Below are 12,284 nucleotides of genomic sequence, written 5' to 3'. Positions count from 1 at the left end.
TCTGTTTTCAAAGGGCCACTCTGCTGCCAGGCACAAAGAACAGGGAGAGGAAGACAGGTAGGAGGTTCTTGCCTCAGTGTGGTCAAGATGGAGATGGCCAGCCAGCCAAGCATTCTTCCAGTCTGGCTAGAGTCAGAGCACCTGCCTTCAAGTGCTGACCGCCGACTTGCAGGCTGACCCAGGGCCGGTTACCAAACTGCTATGTGCCTCAGTTTCCCTGTCTACAGACATAAGTGGCAGAGTGTTGGGTAGGGAACTCAGTAGAAATGGCCGTGCAGATCTTTGGAACACCCTCTCCTGGAAGAGGGGTGGGGGGGACAGAAAAGTCACAAGACCAGGAGGTGACAGAACAGTGACTATCTTGTTGCTGGGGAGAGGGAACTCTTCAGTACAGCTGACTAGGAGGTGCCCAGCGGAGTCCAGGAAGCTTTGGGAGCCACCACAATATAGGAGTGGGCTTTTGTTGCGGCTCCCTGAGCACCCCGGGCTTCAGCTCTGCCATTGGCACGTGGCCCGAGCCTCAGTTTCCCCATCCGTGAAGTGAGGACAATTTAACCTTTGGGACCCTAATAAGATAGATATCAAGCCTAGTGATGCTGGGAGGAGTGTAATGTGTGTGTGTGTGTGTGTACGCGTGTGTGTGCGTGTGTGCGTGTGCGTTCTCACGCACACATATCACCCCCTACATATGTGCCAATGACTACTAGGACAAGGATGGGGTGGCCAACATGACAACTGACCCCTCTCCACCTGTCACAGGACAGGCAGGATGCAGAGGCAGATAAGCTGAGTTTCATGAAGGGCACCAGCAGCTCCCTCCAGATGCCCCTGGGGACCTGGGCTGGAGGTGACCATGCTCAGCCAGATCCTGCACTGCACCTTGCGCACTGGCTGACCGGCTACACCGTCAGAACAAAGCCACTGAGCATCTTCTAGGAGCCAAAGGCAGCCCTGTCATGGGCTGAGAGCCTGGCACCACCAGAAACCACGGGCAAACAAGCTGCTGGGACCATCAGCAGAAGACAGGGCACAGAGAGGAAGCCTGGGGAGGGGGCTGATCTGGGGACAGTGGCCACTGTCATCTGCAGCCAAGGAGGAGGCTGGAGCACTTCTGCCTGAGGAAGGCAGGGCCTGGGGAGGGTAAGTAAAGAGAGATTCAAGATGTGGAGGGCACCGAGGCTGCAGGGAACAGAGAAGTCTCAGTTATCTGAACAGAGATGGGGTCTGAGAATCTGAACAAAAGTTCCTCTGTAAAACTCAATGAAATCACCCGGGCTCCACTACCCTCTAACTCAGTTAGAGATACAGAGCTGGCTGAAGCTTCGTAGGCCTGGTGGCTTAATTTGGCACCTGGTTTTGCCTTCAGCTAGACAGTCATATTGCTTAAGAGGGAGATGGATGGAGTAATGAACAGAGAGACGATTCACAGGATCTGAGGGGCCGAGGCTGTGCCACAGCCCCTGGGGTCTTCAGTATTGATGTAGAAGTGGCAACTTAGGGGCCACTCAGGGCGCTTGTCACTTATCAAGCCCCAGCAGATGGTATAGCTTTTCTGTTTCCCCTATAGCAGGGCAGGGGTACCCTAGAGCCTGGGCAGCCAAGACCTCCCATAACTGCCTGGATCCTCATCTTGCAGGAGCCTTTGACCTACCCTGCTCAGCTGGTCATGTGACCTTGAGCCTCCCAAAGTGACAACACAGGAGCCTGCCACCATCACCCTCTTGGTGACCTGGCTCCTCTGCTAGAGGTCGTGTGCCCTAGAAGCCAGAGAAGCCACAGGCTGAACTCAGAAGACGGCCTCCAAAGTCCTGCATCCTGCCCCTCTAGTCTCCCAGGGGACCCTGGGGTGGCAAAGGAGGAGGTCCCATGTGGCTGCCCAACCCTCTCCCCTTGTTTCTCCTGAGGAAAAAAACCCTGAAGCCTCAGGCAAAGTCACAGCATATCCAAGGACAGAAAGTGACCGGGAGGTGGTGTGTGAATGTGGCCAGTGGCTAGAACATTCCCTCCACACGTGGAACTCTGAGCTATGGTTTGAATGGGCAAGCGGGTGGCCTCAGGCACAACTCCCCAAGTCTGAAGAGGAAACCATGAGGACAGGGACGGCTGAGCTCCACAGTATGTGTGCCCCACGCATCCAGACAGACATCTGCTCTCAGACTCCATAAACTCTAGCTTCTGTACAGTTCCAAGCTCTGGGCACGCCCCTGCCACCTCCTCTATGCCTGTATCCCAGAGGTGCAGCATGGCACCTGGCATACAGTAGGTGCGTAATCTGTCCATGTTGGTGAAAACCAGTGTGGGGGAGGGGGAACACTGAGACAGACACAGAGATCCTAGCTGGTAACCCCGGATATCAGGAGCAGAGGTGAGGTCGTAGTACATCTCCAGGCACTGTGGGCCTCCAGACAGGTACACACTCCAGCTGTGAGTATAGAACACTGATAACCTTTAATGCCCTCCTGGGCAATAGGCAGGGACCCCAAAGGAAAGGACGGAGGAGGCCCATTCCAACTAAAACTAGGGTGCCCTTAGGCACCCCACCAGGCCCTCTTGGCCAGTGGGCTCTGAGTATTCTCTGACACAGACATGGGATGTATACTTTGGGGACCCTCACCATTAGGTACAGTAAACAGACTGCTCACTCTCCAGCTTTCCTTGGGTCTGGGTCTTGCTCTCCACCTGAATGGTGGCTCTCTTCACCTTCACCTCCCACCACAGTAGTCAGCCCAGAGCTCATCTGAGCTCAACCAAGGAAAGACAGACAGTGACTGTCTCCTGCATGATAGACAGGCAGTTCCTCGTTTGGTAAGTGCATCTGATTAATTATTCACGCCATTCATTATTGAAAAGGTCGATACCTGGGAGCTGCTCTGGCAGTGGCTAACAAGCTCGCCAGTGCCTCCCAGGAGAAGCAACAGAGGTGCACTGTGTGCCTATTATGCGCTGGACAGTCCCAGAATAACCCAAGGACAGTACACCACGGTGGCTTCTCACAGGGATTGGAAGGTCTAAGGGTGATATAACAAAACTCTGTTATATCAGCAAGTGCTGGCCAGTCCCCTTCAGAGCCTAGTGGTCACTGTGCTAGAAGGGTGCAAGTCACCAGCAAGAGGGCTCAAGATGATCTTGCAGGACTCTGGGCTGTGACCACCCCCCAGGGATGCTGTGTTCAGAATCTGAGTACTACAGCTACCACCTAGGCCCCAGACCCTGACCACCCATGACCCTAAGCCAAAGCCATGCTTATCTCTGTTCTTGGGCTAGCTGACCTCATGAGACACCTGCTTTGAAAGTCCTCAGTTCTGGGCAGCAGTGCTGCCACGCCCTACCACCAACATCCTACCGGAGTAGGGCAGAGATGACAGCTGCCCAGATGGGACCAGACCCAGCCACCCCCAAAGCCAAGCCTTTGTTATGTCACCTCCCTTGCCACCATCCTCCTCTCTCATGATGGGACAGCCTGCCTGAGTCACCTCCAGGTATGTATGACAAAGGAACTAAAGGATAGATTTAGATTCATTTCCTGACCTCTTCTCCCCATCACCGTTAAGCTTTCTTTCCTTTGACAGAAACTTGAAAAGCCATCCAACTTCCCCCTTTTTGCCTTGGCCACTAGGAAACTCAAGCGACGACCTGTCTTTTCTGGTTTCTCCCCTAGACACATATGTGCTGCCACACGCCATATGTGGCTTTAAAGTCCTCCTTGGCGAACAGGAAGGACAGCAAATAGCCAGGTCACCTGTGGTCGGACCTCAGCAGCAGTGATAAAGAGTACAGTCCACCCAGGCTGCTCTCGCAAACACTTACCAGGCGGATGAGCTCTGGAAGGTCATCAGGGGTGGGCTGTGTGTGTCTCCCCGCAGTGTGTGCACGGCCTGGGGGGCTTGCGGCAGGGTACCAGGGGGAGGCTGCGGCTGTGGGGCCGGCTGTCCTGGCCGAGGGGCTCGAGCAGGGTTCCCCCACCGCCGGGGGTCCTGTTTCATCCACCGTCCCTGGATCCCCCACCGAGTGAGGTAAACCTTGCAAATATCGTAGTTCATGGCGGAATAATAGAGCAGATCCAGGACCAGCAGCGTGAGCACGAAGAAGCCGTAAATCCACACTCCCAGAAGCGCAGTGTAGTTGCTGGGGAAAGAGAAGCAGAGACTGAGCCACACTCCCAGAAGCCCCGGCCCTGTCTACCAGCATCCATCACAGGCTAGCAAACACATACTTCCAGCACTAGGCTCCACCCCTACCTGCCCTGTCCCTTGCACTCCATTGGCCACTGCCCTGGACCTGCCCTGTGCTCTAGGCTAGACTCCCTGGGTCCTTCCCTAACAGGCACTCTGCAAGAGCTCTGACTTTGCTAAACTGACTATTGGAGCCCTACCCCACCCCACCTTTCCCTGTATTTGCCAGGCTCCCTGCTGGCTTTGTGCTTACCACAACTGCCCCTGGGACACTCCTGTTCCATCCCTCCTGGCCTCACTCCTAAGGGCAGATGCCACAGACCTGGCTTTGAGGGAACAGAAAACCAAGTCATACCCCACGTGCCTCAAAACCCCGTGAGAGCCTTCAGAGCCTCTGCAGAATTCCCTACTCCCACCTCAGCTCAGTCCCCGCCCTCGCTAAAGTCTTTTCCTTCTGACCACAGAGAAATCTTAATCTCCATAACTTTTTTTTTATTATTTATTTTTTTAAACATAAGGCCTTCTGTTGCCCAGGCTGGCCTCGAGCTTGCTATGTAAGCCAAAGATAACCTTGAATTTCTGGTTCTCCTGCCTCCACTTCCAGAGCGTTGGGGTGACAAGTGTTTGGTTTGTAGGTGATGGGAATAGGGCTTGGGGCTTTGTTGTGCTGGGAAATCACCCTACAAGCCACAGCCGCATCCCTGGCCATTCCATCACCCCTCTGCTCCCCCCACAGAGGCTGCAGTCTCCTGGCAGAGGTGGCAAGAGTCCTTAGGATTTAATACTTCAAACGCTCCCAACCCATAGCAAGCTTGCTTCTTTCTTTACATGTTGCTGGGCACTGAAGCACACAACTGGCCACCCCCTGTCCAGTGCCTCCACACAGACCAAACCCTCTGCCAGGTAGCCTTTCCCATGTCCCCACCTCCTTCCACTCTGTCCCACTGTTTGGGGTACCCTCATTTGAGACTGCTCCAATCCCCCAAGTCTTCATGAAGCCTAGCCTCTCCTTTGGCCTCTATCACTTGGCATATCTGTGCCCCTGATGTTCCCACCCCAGATTGGGGTCTTAGTCCCCTAGGGTGGACTGCCTCTAGGTTTGACACCACAGCTGGGTTGCTGCCTGGAACTTGCCAAGGCCTGGGCCGTTTCAAGGGACTAGTTTATTAACTGCTCAAGTGACACCCACTTCAGTCTGTTCCCTGCCATGGGCATCTGCTTGAGTGGGCATGGGCCAGCCAGGGTGTTGAGAAGAGGCTACTGACCAGCCTAGAAGAGGCAAGCAGGAAACCTCCACTCCAGAAGGCCCTGGAGTTCCTGCTAGTCTGCGCTGGGAATGGAGCTTGGCCTGATCTCCTGGGTCTGCTTCCCTGCGTGGTCTATGAGAAACCCCATCCATCTCCAGGTCTTAAGTCTCTCCTCGACTTCCGAGGCTGACCCCTAGTTCCAGCTGTGGCCTCTGGTGGTGAGATGGTGGCTATTCCCTGCCCAGCCCTGCCAGGACAGAAGCAGAGTCAATAAGTCCACTTCCTCTCTCTATTCAGGAGAATGTGTCTCAGCTGGCCAATTTCTAGGACGGAAGACTTCTCTTGGGAGTCGGGGCAGTGGGAGTTTGCGGAGGTATGGCTGTTGGTAAGGCTCTGCCGTGCTGTGCACACGGAGCTTGACAGCCTCAAGAGAGGTGCTTAGAACTCAGTACCAGTCAGTACTTGGGCTCAGTACCCAGCAAATCCTAAACAGGGAAGTCTCAGCTTCTTTCTGCAACTCCATCTCTTTGCCGACTACTGCCACACAAAGGTGTGAATGACTGACAGCCAGCAATGAGCCTTTTATTAATGGACACTAGCTTTGCCTGGAAGTGTCAGGGCACAGCAGAGAATTCATGCCAGAGGAAAAGGGCCAAGAGCCCAACTCACTTACAGGCTGAAGTCTCATGGGAGACAGATGTCTAGGTGGGCTCTGGTCCCAGGCACCCATCTCTCCCCAGATTTCTCTCTCTCTTGCAGCCCCCATGTCAGGGCTCTGAAAACCAGGCTGTTCCTGGTGGTTCCCATGGCAGCAGCCTGGGGGCTGAGGAGGCGGGGAGGGAACAGGGCCTCTCTCTCCAGATGCTGTTTGGCATCCAGAGCAGGAGGGGTGGTGGCCCTGCCTGGAGCTAGAAACACTCCAAAAAGCCAGCGCAGGACAAGGGGCAGCTAAAGGTCCCCTCTGCTCTGCACAGTGCTAAGATGGAAGGAAACAGACCTGTGGTGTCTAAGGTGGAAATTGGGCAGGGAGCGGGATCTCTGGGAGACCAAAGTCTTCTCTAAGATTCCCCAGCCATGACAGCAGAATGGGGATTTGAATTCCTCAGAGCACCTTGGCTAAGTGCAATATAAGCAGTTCCAAGGGGTACCACATAAGACTTAGAAACCTAGCCCCATGCTGTGATGCACCCCTGCTGAGCCAACTCCCTGCCTCCTGTGCACCAGGCACAGGAAGCCTTCTTGAACTTCATATGGGTCACAATGTCACTGGGTCCCTGAGATCACCCTGTGGCCTATTTTCATTTGCAAGACTCTAGGTAGTCCCATGATACTGTGGACTCCCCCAAAGCAGTTTGGGATCCACCTTGTCCTTGCATGTCAAACACACCTGTGTGGTACTGTCCCAGTGAGAACTGGGGATTGGCGGGACACAGGTGCTGTGATACCAACCAGCACTGGCCGGGTGTTATAGTTGTGTGACTAGCACACTAGTGATGAACAGGGACACTTTCAGTTCTGACCCTGTGCCGCACACTCTGAGCTCAGAGTGGCGACCCCACTTCCCAGATGAGCCCCATATGGGCAGCCACAGGGTGTCACTCACAGTGACTAAGCCATCCCTGTTTCACAGATTTGGAAACTGAGGCTCATCTCCCTAAGACTATGGAAAATGAATTTGTGAAGAGCTGAAATTGGAGCGCAGTGGCTCCCACCTGCTTGGCCAGCATCTCCGTTGTCATGCTGACAAGGCCGCTTCCACAGTATGGTCTGTGATTCCCGCTTTGTGAATGAAGTCTGCACAGAGCTATTCCCATTTCCACCAACCCAACTCAACCGGCAAGGCAGTACTGCTTCAGCCAGGGTCTCCCTGCTCTAACTGATGGGCTGGACCAATGCTCCCATGACTTCCCGGTAGGGGGATGGGGACTTCCATTCCAGGCCAGGAGTTTGGAGCTAGGTCCCTACAACCTCAGAGTGTGCTAAGTCCTGGGAAATCCCAAGGTCAAATCTAAAACAGACACTAGAGAGGCATCCCCAGCTTCTCTACTGTTATCCTGGCTCCACCACGAGGCCAGGACTACAGACCTCTCCATGACAGCTTGCAGCCCCCCAGGCCACACTCTCCAAGGTCTGCCAGCTGTAAGGATTTGAGGTTTTAATTTTTAAAATGCCATTTAAAATATGCAATCTGGAAATTAACTGCACTCAGATGCCGGGCCTTGGCCACGCCTGCGTGGAGGGCGAAGATAAAAGACAGATGCTGCGGTGGGGCTTCTGTGACCAGCCCAGTCTCAGACAGTGGCAGGCGCCATGTGCAGGTCTGTGTGAGTCAGCTTCCTTGGGGTTTCCAAAGCGATAATAGAACCTTCCCACTGGAGGACTCGAAATGTGTCTGCAGAGCAGAGAAGCCATTAGCAGACAGCTGCAGCCTGGCCTGGACTGGGATGGAAATCCCCAGAAGTCATGGGAGCAGTGGTCCAGCCCAGCAGTCAGAGCAGGAAGACCCTGGCTGCTTAAGTCCTGCCCTGCTGGTTGGGTTGGGCTGGTGGAAATGGGAACAGTCCAGTGCAGACTTCATCCGTAAAGTGGTAACACAGAACATACTGTGGAAGCGACCCTGTCAGCCTGACAATGGAGACTCGGGCTCAGCAGGTGGGAGCCACTGGAACCTAAATTCAGCTCTTTAAAATTCACTTTCCATTAGTCTTAGGGAGATGAGCCTCAGTTTCTGTCTTGAAGTAGAAGTGAGTACAAGACTCACTTTCGGGGTGTAATTGTGTGTGAGGCTTTGAAAACTGGCAAGAAGTCCAGAAAAGAGGGGGAGGGGCAGGGACTGCAGTTCAGCTTGTAGAGGTTTTGTTTGTTTGTTTGTTTGTTTTGTTTTGATTGTTTTTTGTTTGTTTTCTGGTTCATGAAGCCCTAGGTTTTTTCCACAGTACTGCATAAAAGATGGTGACACATGCCTCTAATCTCAACTTTTGGAAGGTAGAGGCAGGACGATTAGGCCTTCAAAGTCATCCTTGGCCAAATAGAGAGTTGGTAGCTAGCCTGGGCTACATGGGACTCCGTCACAAACAGAACAGATGAGAAGAAATCAGTGAGGGCAGGCTCATGTGAAGCACACCTGTGATCACAGAGGAAGCCAGGTGTGGTGGTGCACACCTGTGATCACAGAGGAAGCCAGGTGTGGTGGTGCACACCTGTGATCACAGAGGAAGCCAGGTATGGTGGTGCACACCTGTGATCACAGAGGAAGCCAGGTGTGGTGGTGCACACCTGTGATCACAGAGGAAGCCAGGTGTGGTGGTGCACACCTGTCATCTCAGAGGAAGCCAGGTGTGGTGGTGCACACCTGTGATCACAGAGGAAGCCAGGTATGGTGGTGCACACCTGTGATCACAGAGGAAGCCAGGTGTGGTGGTGCACACCTGTGATCACAGAGGAAGCCAGGTGTGGTGGTGCATACCTGTGATCACAGAGGAAGCCAGGTGTGGTGGTGCACACCTGTGATCACAGAGGAAGCCAGGTGTGGTGGTGCATACCTGTGATCACAGAGGAAGCCAGGTGTGGTGGTGCACACCTGTGATCACAGAGGAAGCCAGGTGTGGTGGTGCACACCTGTCATCTCAGAGGAAGCCAGGTGTAGTGGTGCACACCTGTCATCTCAGAGGAAGCCAGGTGTGGTGGTGCACACCTGTCATCTCAGAGGAAGCCAGGTGTGGTGGTGCATACCTGTGATCCCCAGCACTCAAGAATCTTGAGTTCATGGCTAGCCTGGGCTACAGAATGAGACCCTGTATCTAAACAATCACAATTAAAAATCACTGAGGATGTCCTCAATAGGTCTAGGCGCGGACAAGCAGGAAACCATGCCTAAAGTTACACTTCCAGGAAGAGGTCGGCTGGTGCAGTCATAGGTGGCACAGGTCTTGTGTTTAGTAACCTGGGAGGTAGAGCTCACTTGTATAAACAAAAAAATTTTTATTTTCCTTGCCAGGGGATGTCCCAGTGGGGTGAGCTGCTGTCTCTTTGGGCCTAGCTGCTAATAGGCTTAACCAAAGAGCAGGACCACAGGATCAGGAGGGAGCGTGTTGAACACAAGACCCAGTTCGACCCAGTGGTCCACCCAGATTCAGGCCCAGGAGAGCCAACTGTTTTTTCTGGAGACCCATCTTCACACCTGCGGGCCCTCTTTCCTAGCCATCGCCTGGCGTCCTACCTCTAGAGAGAGAAAAAGAGAGAGAGAGACAGAGACACACAGAGAGAGCATACAGGTAGGCACAAGAGAGAGACAGAGACAGAGAAACAAACAGACAGAAAGAGTGAGACAGAGAGACAGAGAGACAGAGAGAGAGTGAGACAGAGAGAGAGCATGCATGCAAGCACAAGAGAGATAGAGAGATAGAGAGACAGAGAGAGAGTGAGACAGAGAGAGAGCATGAATGCAAGCACAAGAGAGACAGAGAGACAGAGAAACAGAGACAGAGTGAGACAGAGAGAGAGCATACAGGCAAGCACGAGAGACAGAGAGACACAGAGAGACAGAGAGACACACAGAGAAAACTGAATGCTTTTTCCTGTGGCTCTGAGCAAAGATTCCCCCACTGACTTGTCAGGGACAAGACCAGTCTAGGAGGGGTGTAGGGTGCCTGGCTGGCCCTCCTTTGGCCCCTGGCTGCCTGCTGGGCTGGAAGCAGGCATCTTGCTGCTGTGGTGGAATTGGCAAAGCAGCCTCCTTTTCGCATTCAGTGGCTTGCCTTCCTGCCAGGCAGCGGGAATCACCACACAACACTCTGTTCATCCAAAACACACAAATAAATAAGACCAGGTCACCAGCCCACCTCCTGCTGACTCACTGCGGTGGAAGAGGAGGAGCCTGCACTCGGAACAGGGTCCTCTGGGGGGGGGGGGGTGTCACACTGGCTTGAACCATTGGGCGGTGCCTGAGATTCTGGATCTCCAGCCTCAGGAGATGGGGCAACTTCCCTGGCTTCAGACAAGGCCCAGCCTCCTGCCCTGTGGCTGAATGACAGATCAAGGGTGTCTGTGTCCCCAGTTTCAACTCTTGCCAACTTGCTGGGGTCCAGGACAAGGGACCGCATCCACATGTTTTTGGTCCCTCCCTTCTCCCTCCCAGAGTGTCTGAGGCTGTTGGAGACTCAGGGTGGCTGTGACTTTGGTATGGCAAAGGTCCTAAATGGTAGTGAATCCACAAGTTGTCTCCATACTGTGAATCTACCCTACAGTGACAGTGACTTTCTTTGGCCACATTTCAGGCTGTCATCCCGACTTCTGACTCCCAAAGATTCACCTCTTGTCACCCCTCTATAACTGAGTCCACCTGGAAGTCAACCCCTGCTCTAGGTCCCTGGGCCTGGGTTCTCTCCACAAAGCCCCTGAGCCTGGAAACCGGACAGAAGGCTCCCACTGCCCCTCTGTGTGGCTTGATTCCCTCCCAAGCCACATTCTGGCTTTTGTGGACTGATTAGGTCCCCAGGGTCCTCGTCCCAATAGCTCGCTCTATGATACAAATGCTACTTAGAGCTTTCAGGATAGAATTCCTATCCCAACCAATTGGGAGTTTACTGCCTCTGGCTGAGAAGCCCCACCCTTGGTTGGGAGGCGCCCTTCCCACCCCCACCCCCCACCCCCCAGACCTTGTCTAGGAAGCCCTGTCCCACCTGGGAGGCCAGGACTAACCCAGTCTCATCCGTGTCCACTCCTCCTCTGCGAGGAGTCTGCCCAGAGTTATTCATTCCCACAAGTGTCTACTCTGCTTCATTTCTAGGTCTGGCTGCCTCGGCTCCCTTAGAAGGAGTGCTGGCTTGGTGGTGAGACAGCAGGGCCCAACTGTATCACCCTATGGAGAGGGAGTATCAGGAAGATGGCTAGACACTTACAAAGGAAGATGCCCTAGGTCAGCAGGCGCCACATCTGTCAAAGGACACTGGTGTCAGCGGGGTGGGTGTGGGATGGTCCTTACATCTGACAGGTAGAGGCTGGAATAGTGCCGCCCAGGCCCAGGCGATCTCACAGTGAAGGAGGACCAGACCCTAACATCAGAGTGCCTTGTGCGTAATCCCTGCCTGAGCCTCCCCCTAAGGTCTGCCTCTGCCAGAAGACTCTCCAGAGTTCCTAAGGGGGGGGGTCTCCAGAGCCCTAGGATGTCTGTGATCCCCACTGTTCTCCTGTGTCAAACCAGCACAGCAGGACAGACAGCACAGAGACTCACAGATGCCTTGTCCCGCTGCCGGGAGTGCTTCCAAAAGCCAAGGATTAAAAACTCAGAGCATCACCATTCCCACTCCCTCTGGGGGAAGGCCCTGGGTACTGGCAGCCAGCAGCAACAGCCAGGCCCCTGTGCCTGCTTTGTGGGAAACCCTGTGGGAGCAGATTATAGAAACCTGTGGGCTTCTAAGGGAGGCTCCCAGACCCCAGGTGCCAGACCTCGAGGAAGTCTATTTGTGTGTGTGGGGGGGGCCCAGCCTCTGCCTGGCTTTCCCAGGGCACCTGTAGCACGCTGAGTTCCAACCCCAGTCCTGGTACTACCCTTCCCCCCTCATGGAAACAGCCCGTGGTCTCACAAAAGGCTTAGGCCAAATTCCAGGCTTGGTTCCAGCCCTTGCTATGATGGACAGGGCTTGCTGAGCCACTTCACACACAGGATTATTCAGAGGCCCAAGCAGATGGCAGGATATTCAGGGGAAGCTCCGTGCAGCTGAGAAAGGAGCTCTCAGGAGCTGGCCGGGGTGGGAGGAGGAGAGGTTTGGATGATAGTCGGAGAGTCTGCATCTCCTGCCCACCCAAAGGAAAGAGGCACCTTCTCCAGAGGGAACGGAGTCTGGTAGCAAAGTCTCAAACTCCA

The 12,284-nt window shown here is 54.2% G+C and overlaps 1 protein-coding gene across 6 annotated transcripts in view; it reads right to left on the bottom strand.

The window, feature by feature from the left end:
• The window catches only part of Shisal1 (shisa like 1), a 69,023-nt gene that overhangs the window by 24,097 nt on the left and 32,642 nt on the right, over positions 1-12,284 (bottom strand). For all 6 annotated transcript variants that reach the window (XM_085831442.1, XM_029470170.2, XM_085831443.1 and 3 more), the window contains exon 4: positions 3,808-4,125. In XM_085831442.1, coding sequence (XP_085687568.1) covers positions 3,808-4,125 — 318 coding nt within the window. The remainder of the gene's footprint in view (positions 1-3,807; positions 4,126-12,284) is intronic.

Source organism: Mus caroli, unplaced genomic scaffold, assembly GCF_978045245.1.
Source record: "Mus caroli unplaced genomic scaffold, Mus_caroli_1 scaffold_16, whole genome shotgun sequence".
Classification (NCBI taxonomy): Eukaryota; Metazoa; Chordata; class Mammalia; order Rodentia; family Muridae; genus Mus; species Mus caroli.
The sequence above is the reverse complement of the archived record's forward strand: the minus strand, read 5'-3'. Positions and strand labels throughout refer to the sequence as shown.